This window comes from Colletotrichum truncatum (genome assembly GCF_014235925.2).
Source record: "Colletotrichum truncatum strain CMES1059 chromosome Unknown Contig_0001, whole genome shotgun sequence".
Taxonomy (NCBI): Eukaryota; Fungi; Ascomycota; class Sordariomycetes; order Glomerellales; family Glomerellaceae; genus Colletotrichum; species Colletotrichum truncatum.
The window spans coordinates 6232141-6249436 of NW_027222398.1; the positions used below are offsets into that span (position 1 = coordinate 6232141).

General features: G+C 52.7%; 8 protein-coding genes across 8 annotated transcripts; 3 read left to right on the forward strand and 5 right to left on the reverse strand.

Moving 5' to 3' along the window:
- Positions 1–709: 709 nt before the first annotated feature.
- Positions 710–2964, forward strand: CTRU02_201734 (quinate permease; the record flags this gene model as incomplete). The annotated part of the gene is made up of 9 exons (XM_036729856.1): positions 710–812; positions 876–900; positions 957–1225; positions 1280–1415; positions 1574–1940; positions 2009–2041; positions 2107–2343; positions 2451–2672; positions 2767–2964. 9 exons carry the CDS (start codon positions 710–712, stop codon positions 2962–2964), a joined length of 1590 nt encoding a protein of 529 aa, XP_036578390.1.
- Positions 2965–3514: 550 nt separating this feature from the next.
- CTRU02_201735 (phosphoserine aminotransferase) lies at positions 3515–4842 on the reverse strand (the record flags this gene model as incomplete). Its single annotated transcript, XM_036729857.1, has 2 exons — positions 3515–3884; positions 3938–4842. 2 exons carry the CDS (start codon positions 4840–4842, stop codon positions 3515–3517), a joined length of 1275 nt encoding a protein of 424 aa, XP_036578391.1.
- Positions 4843–5625: 783 nt separating this feature from the next.
- CTRU02_201736 (short chain dehydrogenase reductase family protein) lies at positions 5626–6878 on the forward strand (the record flags this gene model as incomplete). The annotated part of the gene is made up of 3 exons (XM_036729858.1): positions 5626–5695; positions 5750–6073; positions 6136–6878. 3 exons carry the CDS (start codon positions 5626–5628, stop codon positions 6876–6878), a joined length of 1137 nt encoding a protein of 378 aa, XP_036578392.1.
- Positions 6879–7419: 541 nt separating this feature from the next.
- CTRU02_201737 (U4/U6.U5 tri-snRNP-associated protein 3-like protein) lies at positions 7420–8320 on the reverse strand (the record flags this gene model as incomplete). The annotated part of the gene is made up of 2 exons (XM_036729859.1): positions 7420–7883; positions 7942–8320. 2 exons carry the CDS (start codon positions 8318–8320, stop codon positions 7420–7422), a joined length of 843 nt encoding a protein of 280 aa, XP_036578393.1.
- A 1103-nt stretch (positions 8321–9423) lies between these two features.
- CTRU02_201738 (Elongator complex protein 5) lies at positions 9424–10053 on the reverse strand (the record flags this gene model as incomplete). The annotated part of the gene is made up of 1 exon (XM_036729860.2): positions 9424–10053. One exon carries the CDS (start codon positions 10051–10053, stop codon positions 9424–9426), a length of 630 nt encoding a protein of 209 aa, XP_036578394.2.
- A 1395-nt stretch (positions 10054–11448) lies between these two features.
- CTRU02_201739 (proline-rich early nodulin) lies at positions 11449–12579 on the reverse strand (the record flags this gene model as incomplete). Its single annotated transcript, XM_070203915.1, has 3 exons — positions 11449–11730; positions 11764–12117; positions 12199–12579. The coding sequence occupies 3 exons, from the start codon at positions 12577–12579 to the stop codon at positions 11449–11451; spliced, it is 1017 nt and encodes a 338-aa protein (XP_070062497.1).
- Positions 12580–13534: 955 nt separating this feature from the next.
- CTRU02_201740 (protein transport protein sec22) lies at positions 13535–14312 on the forward strand (the record flags this gene model as incomplete). Its single annotated transcript, XM_036729862.1, has 3 exons — positions 13535–13568; positions 13628–13772; positions 13844–14312. 3 exons carry the CDS (start codon positions 13535–13537, stop codon positions 14310–14312), a joined length of 648 nt encoding a protein of 215 aa, XP_036578396.1.
- Positions 14313–15000: 688 nt separating this feature from the next.
- On the reverse strand, positions 15001–16213 carry CTRU02_201741 (uncharacterized protein; the record flags this gene model as incomplete). Its single annotated transcript, XM_036729863.1, has 2 exons — positions 15001–15788; positions 15997–16213. 2 exons carry the CDS (start codon positions 16211–16213, stop codon positions 15001–15003), a joined length of 1005 nt encoding a protein of 334 aa, XP_036578397.1.
- Positions 16214–17296: the final 1083 nt, after the last annotated feature.

The following is a 17296-nucleotide window of genomic DNA, read 5'->3' on the forward strand; positions in this document are numbered from 1 at the left end:
ACCACTGAGACAAAACGCTCAATTTCAGGATGCCTTGTTGTCGTTGCTGTCGCTGCCCCCTCCTTTGTCGCTCCCACACAAAAAACAAAAAAATAAGGATCGAGGCTCCTTGGCGTTGCTCTCTCGCCCGTCTTTATTGGGAGTGGCGGACAGACGATATTGCCAAGTCCATTTAGAATGCTCGCCGTGTCCCCAAGAGTTTGTATATACTATGGTACAAATATATCGTCAAGCGTGGCCCACCAATGACATTGCTCCTCAGCCGTCTTCGGAGGAGAACGTCCCTGGACCAATCGTTCCGACGGTTGTACGACGGCATGGTGATGAAACTTAGCTGCATGGCTCGAGGGCTGGTGTGTCGTGGTTGGCCCGGTATGGCGATGGATTGTCACCCAGATGACCCCTCGAGGTGGAGGGTATCGCTAGCTGTCTTTGCTACCTCTGCTTCGAGCAGCCACAAAGTTTTACAGCCTTGGGACCTCTCAGTGCCTAAAGGGGTTTCTTGGCCAAACAGCATTCGAGGTCATGGTATGATTGTGATATTGATATAAATATGTGAATAGCCCCACGATATAAGCCCAGTGTCACTCTGCCAGTTTGCACATACAGCAAGAGACGGTAGCCTTCTCATATCCGGAGCTACAGCACCAACTCTGCCGCAACAGCAAACCCCAAACTCATTCTAGTTGTTTCTTCTTCAACCGCCACCATGGGTATCGCTAGGTTTCTCCAGCGCATCGTGAAGAACGATGCAATGAAGGAGGATCCTATAGAGATCTACGGATGGAGGGTCTTTGCTCTGGCGTGTGCTTGTTAGTTAACATCCTCCCCCTTAACAGCTCCTTCGAAGCCTTTGCTGACCTCAACCACAACAGCATGCTTTGGAGGAATGCTTTTCGGGTTAGTTGCCCCTTTGCAAGATCCATTTGAACAATTCTTGAACTAATCTTTACAAGTTGGGATATAGGAGCAATCGGCGGCGTCCTCGCCATGGAGGAAACCCAGAAGCAGTTCGGCTATTTCGAAGCATCCAAGACCGAAAAGTCCAACCAGGACCAGAACATCGTCTCGACTCTTCAGGGCGGCTGCTTTGCCGCCTGTCTCATCACCCCATACCTCACCGACAAGTTCGGCCGCCGCTGGTCCCTCATCGTCACCGGTATCATCACTACCATCGGCGTCGTGTTCCAAGCAGCCTCGGCTGAGCATGGAAACTTGCCTCTGAGTAAAACACGCTTATAATACTACGGTATGCAACGATTGGCTGACGGAATAACAGTGTTTGTCGGTCGCTTCGTCGCCGGACTAGGCGTTGGAGCCGCGTCGATGCTCACGCCGCTTTATGTCTCTGAGTGTGCCCCAAGAGCTATCCGAGGAGGCCTTACGGCATTCTACCAACTATTTATTGTCACAGGGTATGTTGCCTCATTAATTTCTTTCTACAGTCATCTCGAGCTTCACCATTAGATCCGTTCAGCCTCTATGGGCAGGATCTTCAACACTTCCCTCCCAGCCATCATCAACTCGTTTCCCGCTATGAAGGCTGATTGACACTTGATGCTAACAATCAAAGAACTATGATGGCATTCTGGATCAACTACGGCTCTCTTCTTCACATTTCAGGCAAGGCTTTGTACGCCGTACCTCTCGCGCTGCAGGCCGTCCCCGCTGTGCTGCTGTCCATCGGCATGTTCTTCTGCCCCGAGAGTCCTAGATGGTGTGCCAAGCAGGACCACTGGGAAAAGACGAAGAACATTCTGGTGCGGCTTAGAGGCCTGCCTGGCGACCACTCCTACATCCAGGGGGAGTTGAACGAGATGTCTCAGCAGCTTGAATCCGAGCGCCGTCTTGTCGGAGACGCAACTGCCATGACCCTCCTCAAGGAGATGTGGCTTATTCCTGGAAACAGAAAACGTGCCATTCTCTCCGTCATGCTAATGGTAAGTTTCTCACTCTTTTTGAATGCTCAAAAGATTTTCTGTTGTGCTAATACCGTGGATCTATACAGATTTGCCAACAAATGGCTGGCGTCAACGCCATCGTAAGCTCGACCTAGAAACCCCATTCAAAAAAGATTTCCGTTGCTAATATTACCTGTACCAACAGAACTACTACGCACCCCAGATCTTCAAGAACCTTGGAATGAGCGGCACAGAAGCATCGCTCTTCGCCACGGGTATCTACGGTGTCGTCAAGGTCGCGGCCTGCGCGTGCTTCCTCACCTTCGTGGCAGACTCTCTCGGCCGTCGATGGAGTCTGATTTGGACCGGTTTTGCCCAGGGTCTGGCCATGTTCATTGTCGGCATCTACGGTCGTGTGAGCCCCCCTGTTGAGGGACAGCCTGTAAGTCTACCGTCCTAAGTCCCCCTGAAATGCCCTTTGATAAAAAGTGATGTTTGGGGAAAAAAAAAAAAATTCAAGAGCAAAAACATTGACTGGCATCTTATTAGATCCCACCCTTCGGCTACGTCGCCATCACCTGCATCTTCCTCTGGACCGTCTTCTTCCAGTTCGGCTGGGGACCTTGCTGTTGGATTCTCGTTTCCGAGATCCCCACCGCCCGACTACGTGCCATGAACGTCGCCCTCGGCGCTCTGACCCAGTGGCTGTTCAACTTCATCATCGCCCGAACCGTCCTGACGATGCAGCTGACCATGGGCTACAAGGGATATGTCAGTCTCCCCCAACTTTTCTTTTCTCGTCCGTGTCCGATTACAAAGATTAACTGAACCCTGCTGCTAACTCTCGCTTTTCTTTTTTTACCAGGGCATGTTCTTCATGTTTGGCTCCTTCGGCTTCGCTATGGGCATCTTTGTCTACTTCTTCATCCCCGAAACCAAGGGCTTGAGTTTGGAGAAGATGGACGAGCTCTTCGGGGTCACGCAGTTGGTCAAGAAGATCGACGACGAGCCTGAGGCGCGGGTGGGCAGCATCCACGAGCAGCCGAGCGAAAAGCGACAGTAGCGCGTGGGAGAAACTGCACATCGTGTTGAGAGGAATACTGTTTTGGCACTTTGTTGGCCGTGCTCGTTTGTGATGTTTGATATGATATCCTAGTGATTTGATAACATTCGTTTTTGTGGTCGAGCTAGTGGTAATGAAATTCGATCAAGACAGAATTAATGTCATTCTGGTCTTGCTTTGTTAGCCTCACGTACGCTCGGCTTGTCCTGCACGTCGCTTACCAAGGGGTATATATATGATTTTGCTTCTGGAAGGGAGCTATTTCAGCACCAAAATTACCTTGACTTCAGTTATGTGTTGGAGTAGTTCATCCTAAGCTTCGCCTGCCCAAAAGACAGCTTTCTTAGTGTGGCATACCGCCGCTCGCAAGCAGTCAATCATCAGGCACTTTATAAGTTTGGAAGTGAAATGTTGAATTATGTCAAGGCTCCCTAAATATCCGCATAGCTTTTTTAACCCGGTTGTGTCCCTCTTTTTTTTTCTCACACGCTCCTTTACATGGTATCATAACGTCCGCGGCGCGGTAAAAGCGCCTTCACCAGCCACATCTTCAAGCCTTGGCGAAAGACTCGATAAAAGCAGCAAGCTTCTCCGCGCCCTCGAGAGGGATGGAGTTGTAGTTGCTGGCACGGATACCGCCAACGCTGCGGTGACCCTTGAGGCCGGTAAGGCCGAGACCGGTAGCTTCCTTGAGGAAAGCCTTCTCTGAGGCGTCGACATCGCCGCCCTTGGTGACGCGGAAGCAGATGTTCATGCGGGAGCGGACGGACTTGTCGGGCACGACACGGTAAACATCGGGGTGGGCGTCGAGGGCAGAGTAGATGAGGGCCGCCTTCTTGTTGGCAACAGCCTGCTGGCCGTCGACCTTGTCAGGGAAGGTACGGAGGAGCTTCTTGAGAACCTGTCCGGCAATGTAGACGCTAATGCTTGTTAGGTGGAACTCATCCAACAGGGGTTACGACGTATGACTCACTCAAAGATGCTCAAGGTGTTGTACAGAGAGTTGTTCTTGGCAATTGTCTCATAGGAGAGAACGATGGGGCTGATGGGAAGACCAAGCTTGCGCATGAGCGCGGGCGAGGGTTGAGGTGCGAGCAGGCTCTTCTTGATGACGACGACGGTGATACCGGTCGATCCGAGGTTCTTCTGCGCACCGAAGAAGATGGCGCCGTAGTTCTTGACGGGGATTCTGCGAGAGAGGATGTTGGAGGACATGTCGGCAATCACAATGGGACCCTCGCCGTTCTCCTTGGGCGCCAGCGAGGCGGGGAAGCCGGGGAACTCGACGCCGTCGACCGTCTCATTGTCGCAGTAGTACACCATGGCCGCGTCCTGGCTGAGCTTCCAGTCCTTCTCGTCGGGAATCTTGCCAAACTTGCCGTCGTTAATCTTGCGGGAATCCGCAACAACGTTTACGAACTCCGGGCCCAAGAGCCTTGAGGCCTCGGCGCTCGCCTTCTGGGACCAGCCGCCAGTGACGAGGTAGTCGACCTTCAGCTTCTCGTCAACGACCTTGCGCAGCTCCGCAACGACCTTTTCGTCGGTCTCGTCGGTCGCTCCAAGGCGCTGGAGGATGGCATCACGCTGGCGGGCGACCCAGGAACCGACAAGGTTGTAAACTGTTGCAGAAAACTCGCCGCTGCCGCCGGCCTGCATGAAAAGGATCTCGTAGTCGGCGGGGATGTCGAGGTAGCTGGCCAGGTCGGCCTTGGCCTCCTCAATGATCTTGTTTGCGATCTCGCTGCGGTGGGAGTGCTCGGCGATGCCGAGACCCGTGTCATTGTAGTTCACCAGAGCCTGGGCGGCCGTCTCAAGGACATCGGTGGGCAGCAGCGCAGGGCCAGCACCGAAGTATGTGATGTCGGCGCGGGAGGGCATGTTGGGCGGTGATCGATGTTCAATTGGGTCGAGGAGTGACGGTAGGGAATCAGCAAGACAGTATTGCGACAAGGGCGGGTGCCGGTAACCGTTTTATGTAGGGCTACAGTAAGTTGCTTTCCTAATGACTCACTGAGCAGGAAGTGGTGCCAGAAAAAAAAAAGTCGCTATTCCAGACACCGCAACCCCGCCAAAATGCGGAAGGAGACCGGTGTCGGACCCAAAGGTGACGTGACTGGATGGAGGGGTCATTCCCCAGATTTCAGCGCCCAGCAGCGTGGGGTCCCGCTGGAATCGCGCCGTGGTGGGGTCTCCATTCGGGCTTTGAGATTCGGGTGCCAGGGCGTCTGGGATGGGGGTTTTGGGGGGCACTGCTTGCATGTCAGGCTCAAATTCCCATACCTTCCCCCCCAGGAACTCTTCCTTATCCAGCCGGGACTGCAGACGGCACCAGGGATTGCAACCTTAAAGGCACGTCTAGCAGTTCCCCCAGCCCCTCCTGATATATCGGATCGCCCATATCAGCCTCTCATAGCAAAGCTCTTATTAAGAGGCTGTATTAATATCCCTCGTACTCTGCCGTTGTTTCAAGGCCACCCCCGCCATTTGACGCAAGCTCGCCCGACAAGCAAGACATGCCTACATATCCCCACGCATCCATCACCCTTTAGATCCATCCTACATCTGGGCAGTATTGTTTTTTTTTTAAGGCTACACATGCGTGATGCAGTGTTGATTGGATGGTGATCTGAGAAGAACTCTTGTTTCCAACGACTTCCGGACATGGCTGATCGCAAAGGATCGGAGGCCGCGCCGGCAAAGCATGTGCATTCCATTCCCGCGCCGTCTTTCCGTGAGTTGTATCTTGAGCCATTCACTTTTCGAACTCGGAGCTGATTCGCGCCAGCAACCCACAACTCCCCGAGGACGTGGTTCCTCACTACTGCCCTCTCACCGCTCATCATCCGGCTCATTAGACTGCTTCTTGCTCATGGCGACTACGTCGTTGCTTGTCTGCCGCCAAATGAGATTGAGGACGAAGATCGTAGTGCTGAGTTTAGAGATCTCATCAACGAATGTAAAAGCAGCCGCAAAGACCGCGAGGGGTGGAAGGACAGAATACGTGGCATCCGCTGTGATGGGCGTGTCATGGGTCAATGCGGCGCTGCCGTGGCAGAGGCTGTCCAGGTATTCGGCAGGATAGATATTCTGCTGTGTTGCAGGTCTGAAGGTATAACTCATCATCCAAGAAGCTGCATAGGTTATGGACGTTGGCATACTGACAATTATCAGCCATCGTCGGAAGCGTCGAGGAGCTATCTACAAACCCCTTCACCCAAAATCTCGTCCGCGACCAGTTCGAAACCATCTTCTTCTCTCAAGTAAACTTCATCAAAGCCGCTCTGCCGCTCCTTCGCTCTCAGCGCACAGGTCATATTATGATACTCTCCAGCACTGGCGGCCATATCGGCACCCCAGGCATGCCCATCTATACGTCGGCCATATGGGCCCTTGAGGGCTTCTGCGATTCCTTGGCCTACGAGATCGCCCCGTTCAATATTAAGGTCACCATCGTCCAGCCCAACAAAGAGATCCAGTCCTTGACCAACAAGATCATTTTCGCCCCCCAACTGCCATACTATGACTCTGAGATCAACCCGGCCCCAAGCATCCGGGACATGCTCAGCAACGTGCTCAACATGAACCCGGATACCGCAATAGAGCCGTCGGACACGGAAGTCATTTCAAGGTATCCGAAGCTGCCGCCTAGCGTTACGGACCGCCTGGTTCTGGAGACGGTACATGCTCTGACGGCCATTGGAGGTCACGAGAACCCTCCGGCAAGACACATTGTAGGGTTTGAGGGGAGCATGGCTGTGAGAGAGAAACTGAAGACGGTGACGGAAGAGTTGGAGGACTTTGTCGAGGCAAGCCTGGCGGTTGACATATTCGATAGTGAGCTGAAGGAGGAGGCAAAAGAGGGTAACATGAGAGAATCACCACCGCCTGCACCTGCATCTACAGCTTCCGGATAGATCTGAAGAACACAAAACAGGCGGATCTGGGGGGAAAAAAAAAATAGGGACATATGGATACTGCACAAATTCCTTGCTATCTGTAGGTATCTTTAATAAGAATACAATACGAAGCATACCAAACGCCCTGTTCCCTATGTAGCCACCAAACAGGGACTGCCAACCATCGCGCAAGAGGCGAGCCTTTAAAGGCAGCTCTAGGCAGCAACAGGCGGTAAGCAGCAATATGATATGACTAGGCATCATCCTATGGGGCTGCTCGCAATGCCGATGCTTGCTGTCGTCGATTGTTCTGAAATCTTTCCGGTGACGCTGGGCGATAAGTTGCTGTCGGGACTTCCCTGCCCTGTGTTGAATGTATAGACACATACCATCCTGATTTAAATATAGCACGGCGCCTTCAGGCAGGCTTTTTGTCGCAGTTTTCATCTTCCTGAAAGCTGCGCTGAAGAGTGGCCATCTCATCATAATCCATGCCCCGATCAAAGTTGTCAACTGACTCTCATGGCATCTTACATCCAGCCGAACTCCATGTCCGTATTTACCTACTCGGACTGAGTGGTCGGTTAAATCCGCCCTGTCTGTTCATATACTGGCGGTACTCCGTCTTCTTCTCTTTCCTCACTGCGCCAACGTTGTTTCCTGCAATCTTCTGCCCCTTGGTCGTGCCGAACCCGCCGAAGCCCATCATAGCTTGCATGGCGGCCAAATCGTCACCCTCAATCTCTGGCTCAGGCTCGTCGTCTTCTTCATCGTCCCTATCATGCCGACCATCCCGTCCCGTCATGGGTGTCTCTCCACGCTCGCTGTCCCGTCCACTATCGACCTGCGGCGAGTCGTGGCGCCCAACCTTGAAGGACATGGTGTGCTGCTCTTTCTTTCCTCTTCCTACTGTGCGGGTTGGTAGGCCTTCTGCATATCTGTCGCCGTCGCGACGGGAGGGTGGCGGGCTGCCGCTCCGGCGCGGAGAGGCTGATCGTCTGCGGTCTTTCTCACGAGGTGGTTCTGGCAGGGCATGGTTAGTTTTCGATTAAGCAAAATAAGGGGCGTTGAGACAACTTACGATGGGCTTCGTCGTCATCGTCTCGACGCCTAGGCGGTCTGTTGTCGCCGCGTTCATCGTCCCTGCGCCGTCTGTCGTCTCGATCCTGCCTGCCATCTCTGTCTCGTCTGGGTGGTCTTCCGCCGTCGCGGTCTTCGCGAGGGCGATCTCTTTCATTGTCTCTAGATCTAGGGCGGTGATCTCTATCGCGCCTGTCGCGGGATCTGGACCTGTATCTCCTGTCTCGGTCGTCTCCTCTTCTATCACGATCGTCGCGCCTGCTGTCGCGGTCTCTATAGCTATCGCGATTTCTATCGCGGTCTCGAGGGCCACCGCCACCGTTGCGATTGCGTCTGTCAGGTTCGTCCCAAGCCTGTCGGCTATCGCGTCCACGACCCATATTGTAAATGTCTAGGCGAGTGGTCTTGAAGGGATTGGTAAGGTGAGGTATGGACTATGGAAGATACTGGGCAACGACGTCACGGTAAGGATTTAGGCGAAGAAAATTTGGGGTAGATAGGCTGGCACGTGTGGTTTATTTACTACGGCCCAATCTGCCAACCCCCTGAAATCTAGCGCGGGGGAACCTTGTAGAGCTCTGGAACGAGCGCCTGCCACGTTCAATTAATGGTTGGCTCCACTGAGGCGGGCAGCAGACTCTAGCATGTTCCGTCCGAAACTCAACACCACGGTTTGTCACTCAAGATATCACGAACATTTATAAACGAGTTGGGCTGACAGTTACCATCCTCAGCATTTCATAATATTACCAATAGAAACATCACAAATACACTCACAGTCTTCTTCGCAACCCTGGAAAAGCCAGAGAAAGCAATGAAACCAATGATTTGCGTCGCCTGGAGGCAGTGTAATACCAGGGACACGGTGGGATGAGGTGTGCAGCAAGCCACAGGGACCCCTACCCAGATGATCAAAAATAAGAATAATCACGATTGACCTCCATGGAGGTCTTTCAGAGATTAAACTGAAAAGAACAGATACTACACTTGATCTAAGCCATACGGCAAAGAGAAGGTAAGGAGAAAAGAAGAAAAATCCCAAACCCATCTGGGGATGGGAGGGTTTATATAGATTTGTGAGACGGCCTGTGCGCTGCCCTCAATCAGTCAGATAAATACGTACCACGAAGATTTTAATGATTATATTTATTTGGAAGGCAAGTACGGCCAGGTAGAGACGGTGAATCGCAGGCAACCGGGCTGCGTGCCTTCCTACTTTTTGGCCTCAGTGGAGACTAGGCATCGCCTCAGGTATTGAGGAAGGCACGTTCAAGCTACGTACCAGAGTGAGATGGAAGGTGATTCGTGCCGTGATAGTATAGACAAGCAGGCACCTACCTACTCTCTGGGCTGTGCCTTGCCGTGAGTGCGTAAGTCATGTGGGAACGTTTCGCCAGAATTGATGAGGATACGCTTGTGCTCATCGTCCATGCATTCGTTGTCAAAGTAACAATCGTTATGCCTCACCATCAAATGAGGCCCTCTAAATCTCATCCTCCTCGTCATCAAAGTCATCCTCCCTGCCCATCTCATAGAGAATTCTGCCACCTTCTCCAGCTCCTATGTCTGTCTGCGCATCAAAGTAAGGCAGCACAATACCCTCTCTATCTCGCCTTTGCTTCTCTGTGAGACCCAAATTGAATGTGCTCTCAGGCTCTTCGTCCTCCCCAGCACCGGCATTCGCCTCACCGGAGCCCCCAGGGGTGGCAAACACAGGGTGCTCCGAGAGGAGAAACACCTTCGACGTCTTCCCGAGGCTAGCGGAGGAGCCTGCCAGAGGCAACAGGACGAACTTTTCCGCCATGGCTCGTCCACTCCTTCTTCTAACCTCCATTTCTACCACAACACCACGATAATCCTCAGACTTGGTCTCGCCCTTAAGGCCGATCAACACACCCTCTCTCTCCTCACCTAGTCCCCACTCCGGCTCCTGCAAACTCCTGTTTCTCGCTCTTTGGCGCTCAATTTCCTGACGCAGACTAGAAAGCCGGAGGATGGAAGTGGCAAGGTGCGTGAGGATGGTTAGCGGGTGAGGCTCATACTCGCTCACAGTCCGCGGGAGGGCGAGGGGCACGTCGGTGTGGTAGACGGCGACCAGGGACACTGAAGGCATAATGATACTAGAGAGGAACGTCGGAACAAATTGCGGCGCTGCCGTGGCGAGGTCGTTGAGTGAGTCAACCAATATGACTGTTTCTGTGGGAGCGTGAGTCAGAAGTACTACGGTAGCAGAGCGGGCTCATTTACTTTGTGATGGAGGTGCCCCCTTGGTTGCTGCCGCAGCTGGCTTGGGATAATGTGACAAGATCTCTGCTCTGAGAGCTTTCAGATTCTTACCACGGCCTTTGACGACGACATCGACATCTCGTGGTCGTTTGAGGGTTGCAAACGAAAGGAGCACGACTTTTGCTTTCGCAATCTGCTCTTGGTCAACAGGGGTCGAGAAAGTGAATGAAACTATGCACTCGAAACAAAACCTCTGGAATGAGGTATATGTCGTTGTCTAATCTAAAGAGTAAAAGAATACTGAAGCTCGTCACTTACTTTAGCTCTGGAGACGAACTCGCGCAAAACAGGTGCGGCGCCCTGCTCGAGACTGTCCAGAACAAGTGTCAAGGGACTCGCGCTGTCTCTCAAGTTGAGCAGTTTTTGAAAGAGCAAAAGACTATGCGACCGGCCGTGGTTATCTGCCGAGGGCGCCATAGTGACTGACTGTCAGATGTAGAAGCGAACAGGTTCCTGCGGAGGAAAGTAGCCGGCTGGTGAGCGCAGTGCCCCAAAATTGCGTCCAGAAAACAGCGGGACTTGTGATTTTCTTTGATTCGACACCTGTCACGCCAGTATTGACTGTATAACCTGTGCGGGTCTCAGTGATGTATCTGGTAGGGATAAGATGTTGCTGTGGTTTAGGCTTTTCGCCCACTGAAGTGAGGTTTCTGCTCGGCGATGTGGGGCAGCAACGAAGCACTCACAATGATGTGGGCTGGACTACACCGGCCAGTCACCGAAGACTGACCCGAACCATATGAAGGAGAAGTTCGTCAAACAGGTGATTGCTCACTTTTTCCGCTCTTAGAAACATACGTATATTCTGGAGCCAAAATTGTAATCAAGTAGCTAAGAATAAGGGGCGTCGTAACGAAAAAGTGTTTAACACAGACACATTGACAGCACATGAGAAACTCCATGTTCAGAAAATTTAGTTTCAACAGCATTATTGATTTTATGCCTGTTAATTGGTTTTTCGTGATGCTCTATTGCACCCAGAAAATGTTGCAGGCCAGTATAACCCAGTAATGATAGAGCAGCGTCAAAGTAACATCAACGCCTGCAGGTAAAGCCGGCTGCTAGTTGGCCGTGTTGTTCACTTTTATTGTATGCCCAGTGAACCAATAGCTTCCCGAAATCGTGAGTCGTCAAGTCGTGATATGTCGTTGTATATTGTGGCATCACTCTCCTCTTGAATGCCTGTTAAAACTCGTGATCCGAAGTGTGATATCGCATCATTTCAGGGGGAGTTATTCTTCGTCTTCTGGCTTTTAGCTGCGGCGGGATTCTCCACGTCTGTCTTCACCTCGATCTCCAGTGTAAACTCCTCATTATCCTCAGGAACTGGTGATCCCAGCTGAATGACCGGTTCGTTTGCAGCATGAGTCTCCTCGTCCACCTTGGGTTCCTTATCCAATGTTCCCAAGGCATCCTCGCCCTCTATAGTGCCATTAAGTTCCGTGGCTGGCTCCTCGGAGTGGTTCTTGACCTCGTTGCTTGACTCAGCATCCTCATTAACCTCCTTGGCCACCTCTTGAACCTCTTTTTCAGTCACCGCCGCTGACACCCCACTGTCCCGCTTCGGTTTAAATTCTTCCGGTAATTCACAACTCCATTCTTCCTCAAACTTCTGCACGAGGTAGTCGTCAAAGTCGCCTGCCCTACGGCGGTCCCGTGCAGCCCATGCTTCCTCGAGCCACTCAGGGTCATGCTTGCCCAGGGCAATATTGTCCGTGTATGTAGCACAGTCGTGGCGGAAGTTATTGTCGTTGCGAAGGGCATCGAAGTCAGGACGCGCATCGTCAGTACCTTCGTCCAGGATGCGGGTGCCGGCGGGAAAGAGTGCGATAATTTCTGCACGTTCTTCCTTGGTGAGGATGTCCCATGCAGCAGGCTGACAGAGAATTGACTGTAACACGCAATATCAGTCAGTAATCGTATGCATCAGAAGACGACGGAGAGTCGTCGCAGAGTAAGAAAGGTGGCATACCCTCAGATCCGCATTAGCGAGGGGTGACTTTGGGTCAGTCAAGAGCTTCTCTGTTGTCCACTTGGGTGCTTTTCTCGCTGACGATACTTTCGTGACAATCTTCCTCTTTACGGGCTTCTTAGGAGTTGCCACGAGAACGGTCTTGGGTTTGTTCGTTTTACGCTCCGATCGTCTTGCCATTTTTGTTAATTCGATGCCGTTGAGAGGTGACGAGATGCTTATTTTCTCCAGTGATGTGAGTTGATGATTTGGCGAGTCCTCTTTTTCGTCGACGTCTTCGTAGTCTGAATCTGGTTCCGGAGGAGGAGAAAGACTAGAAGCTGTTGAAGGGCCAGCCTCGGCCATTTCTACGTCTACGGGCGAGGGAAGGGACGCTGCCATTTTGGGCGGGTGCCAGAGAAAAGGCTTGGTAGACTGGCTTCAACACAAGCAAACAGTGCTTATTCTGAATGAACTCTAGTCAGTCAATGAGCAGGACAGGAAATATGGTGGTTCTTTCATTAAAAAATCTGTAGTTAAAGGGACATATCCATGCCAGCAAGCGGCTCAAATGGACCTCCACCTCAAACGGCTTTCATAAAGAGTTTGGTTTATGGGACATGAGATGAGGGGAGAACACCTTGATGAAACTTACAAAAAACCCCAAGGTCTTGATAAACAAACTACTGACTACAAATAATTCCAGTTCAAGAAAAGAATAAACTATCTGAACGGAGGCGGTGCCGCGCAGTTTGAAAGATGAAGTATCCCCAACCACGCCTCCCTGAAATTGTAAGCGGTTGAAGGTCTCACAGCTGTCCCACTTCCTCACTCACTGACAGAAAGTGTCTATATAAAACAAGGCTGAAGGATCAAGCCACAGACAGCCACAATAGCGCTGCAAGGGTGCTCCCCTGTTCCGGTCTTTCCATTGGCCAGCCCTGTCCACCCATGGTGTCATCTCAATTCCAGGAACGTGGAGGAGCTGCAGTAAACTGGCCAAGATCCGTGATCCTGAGAGGAAGCCCACCCCAGGAGCACCCCCTGACGGAGAAAGGACACAATACTCTACACGATACCCGAGAAAAAGCTGCGTTTTCAATTATTCAACACTAGCAGCCTTTCAAACCGATTTTTAAGTCGCTTCGCACCTCGACATATAACCACGAGACTTCGAGCCGCGCCTTAAGGACACGTCAATATCTATCTACCTACCCATCCTGGCGATAGCTACCCACCCCACTCACAGACGCCAAAGTAATAGTACTTTGAGATTCGACACGTCGAATCTAAGCTTTCCAACTTCGTCCCCTTTCCTGGCCATCCGCGACCACATAAACCCACCCATCTCCTCAAAATGATCCGCTCAACGCAAATAGCAAGGCTGGATGGTACGCAAAAGCAATCCCGCAAGTTGCGCCGGCACGGCACGGGGGCTAACAGAACCTAGGCCTGATGCTCTGCGCCTCCGTCGACGACGAGCAGCAAGAAGCCGCCCTCGCCGAAGTCAAGTCCCAGATCAAGCAGGTCCTCCGCAAGCTCTCGCGCAACTCAGAACCGCAGGCCAGCATTGAAAGCGGCTCCTACAACCTCCAGTGCGGCTCGCTCCTTCCCTCCCCCCCGAACAACACCTAGGACAGTGTAATGCTAACACGACCGCCGCCAGTTACCTGATCGACAACGACATTACCTTCCTCTGCATAACAGATCGTTCCTACCCGCGCAAGCTAGCCTTCACCTACCTCTCCGATCTCGCACGGGAATTCACGACGACCTACCCCATCGCCCAGCTCCACTCGCCCGCCCAGCGCCCGTACGCCTTTATGGAATTCGACACCTTCATCTCCCGTACGAAAGCGACATACTCGGACGCCCGCGCCTCGCAGAACCTCGACAAGCTCAACGACGAGCTGCGCGACGTAACCAAGGTCATGACGAAGAACATCGAGGACCTTCTCTACCGCGGCGACTCCCTCGAGCGCATGGGCGAGCTGAGCTCCCGCCTGCGCGACGACAGTAAAAAGTACCGCCGCGCCGCGGTGCGGATCAACTGGGAGCTCCTGCTCAAGCAATACGGACCGTTTGGCGCGCTGGGTTTCATCATCATTGTGTTTTTGTGGTGGCGTTTCTTTTAAAAGCGTGCGTCTTTGCAGTTTTTTTTACTTAGGGTTTTTTGGTCATTATTGTTTTTTTATGCTCTCTTGAAATTGTATTTCGGAGGCGGAGGGGAGGGAGGTGGTGGACAAGGGACCAGGTTAGCGTTCTGCTGTGGTGGGTGGGATGTACATCTGTTTTGTGTATAATCGATCAAAGTCCACGGTTACGGGCTTCTCGGGCAAATGGACAGAGGAGAACCCAAACAAAACAAAACAAAACAAAACAAAACGAAAACAAAGAACAAAAAAAAAGGACGGGAAGAAAACAGCAAAAGGAACCACGGGAGGAGCCTGCTGCTACTGCTGCTGCTGCTGCTGCCGCCGCCTTCTCCCTCAAGAGATATACTTCAAGTCTTTGTAAAAGTGGAAAAAAAACGTGATCCGTTAAAACCCTACCGGATCGGTAATCTCTTCTTGTCATTTTGGTCGTTTCAGACTCTCTGTGGTATCTATGCGAATATTTTGCAAAAATGACTGTGCCCTTTGGAACGTACAAAGGAAACCCAGGATAATCTCATGCATCATATGGGTGCGGTTGAACAAATGCGCCGCCGCCCTCTTCATAAATACCCTCCCCAACTCCGCGCCGGCATGGAAGTCCACATCTATATACATGAATCACCGTTTTTTTTTTTGCGCCGCCGAAATGGTCGTTTGAATTATGGTATCACATCACCACGCACTCCTTTGCTACCTTGGGTAAGGACACGGCGGGTATTGACGTTGCCGTGTGCTGCCACTCCAGGTGCTCTTGAAAGGCATCAAGGTCTTCGAACCCGGACTCGTCCTGGGTGTTCCGCATCTCGTCGTCGCCGTCCTCGCCCGGTTCGATGTACGGCGCCTCGTCGCAAAAGGGGCATTCCAGGCGCGCAACCCAGTCCCCCTGATACGGTGCAATGTGGTTTGCTATCGCCAGTGGCGCATACACGACCGTCTTCTCTTCTCGGTTTGAAGCGCTGAACGCGGTCGCCTGCCATTGCGGCAGCTGTGTGTTGGGTGACGTTGACACAGTGTTGGCGGCTACATTCTGGGCCGCGCGCACCGATGGCATGCTCTCCATGTCCTCCCAGACGAGGTGGCCGTCACAGAAATCGCAGACAAAGGCAATGTCCCTGTCTCCAAAACGCTCAAACTTGCCGATGTTGTTGCATGCCACAATCTCCTCCACATGTCGCCGGTGGTACTCCTCTTCGGTTACGATAGAGCGGCTTGCCCACTCACGCTGTTTCCTGTAGACCAGAAAGGCGCCGAGACATCTTGACGACGCCTCTTGTTCAGCTGTAAATATCCTCCTTGCTGCCCGACATTGCGCGCGGTGCAGCTCACGGCGCAATTCAGTCGTCTCGCGCGCCCATACCGGGTTGATCGGCCCGCCTATTTTCGCCCAGTCCTTAAAGTTCTGGATGTGAAGCTCGAATTTTGCCTGTAGGGCTTGCAATTCGGTGATCGAATGGGCTAGGAACTTTCTGTCAGTAAGAGGCCTTGTGGTAGTTGCAAAGGATAACAGCAAGAAGACTGAGGGAGATTCGGTGGGGAATCTCTATAGGCAACCGAGGGAGGCAGCCGCTCATGCGCGGGGCCCTCTGTGGAATCGCAAAGAAAGTGCAAAAACCACGGATACAACGGGAATCACGGAAGTGCAATTGGGGAAGACGAAACTCACGCTTGCGATCATTCATGTAGTATCGTTGTCCATTGACGAGTACGGACAGCTCCTGGAAATCCTTCTTGGCGTCGTCGAGGGTGTCTTCCAGCAGGCGCATCTGTTCGTGCTCGTCAGGTCCCCAGTGGTGCTTATCGGCGAATTTCAAGATACGTAGGCCATCACTGATCAGAGTTGCGATGGCAGCCAGAAGGGACCCGACGGTAGGTCTGCTCATGGTTCGGCGTCCCTTCCGTTCTCTCGCAGCTTCTCGGGCTTCGAGGGGGGTGGGAAACGGCGTTTAGGAAGAGAAGACGCGGCGGCACGCGGCAGTTCGACGGGGAGGGGGGGTTGCTGCGTGCTGCTGAAGCAGCTGATCTGCCAGTGCGAAGCCCCCAATAATAAAGTCCCTTGGGCGCCCCCTTCTTTTTAGGGGCAGAAATCCCGAAGAAGGAAGTGAACAGCAGCGGACGGCGGGCGCGGGCGCGGGCACGGCACGGCCACACCGTCCGAACAGGTTTTGTAGCTTACGTTTCCCCTAAAGTATGTCTTGGCTCCCTCCCGTGGAGCGTTGGGGGTGCTGGGGACACTCCAAATTGAGATGACGAGAATCCTGTGGAACTCCACTGCGTACGAGGCAGCGTGGACCTGGCGAACCGAAAGGCCGGAGCTTTGCTTGGCGGCTGCCGTAGTATGGATTGAGTGCGGTCGCTGTTGCTGTCGTCGCTGCTACGCTTTCACTTGGTATGCTGCTGTTGTTGCTGGGGGACCGGTCTGGCCATCCGTATGTCATGACCGAAGATCCATGGGACGAAATGATGACAGGCGGGGGAACCTGGGGCATACCAGAACGGGGGGTCCCTGAGTCGAACAAGAGAGCACACGCGACGGACAGCCGAGGTGGTGGTGGATGGCAAACGTGGTCAAAAAGAGAGAAAGTTTAGTGGGAGAGGGGGGTGGGAGATAAAGCGAGAAAAGGAAAATGAGATGAGGTAGTGAATGGTGAGAGACACGGGAGTTTGAGAATGATGATCAGCTCCGCCGTTGTTTTGATCCGAGGTGTGTTTGCGTTTGGCCAACACCTCCTGATCACCCTCTTCTGGGCTGCTGACTGACGGAATTGCAATCCAACCCAAAAGACTTGACGGGAACTTTAGCCTTTCCAGTACCCTTTATTACTGAGTGGAGGACCAGGTCAGCTATGGCTGCTTTGGGCAACTACCTTGTTGCTGCCGTTGGAGGGGACCATGCGGCCTATTCCCACCTTCTATTTATTCCTCAGCTCCAGCTTTCTCAGCGAGTACGGCTGGCTAGTGTAGTG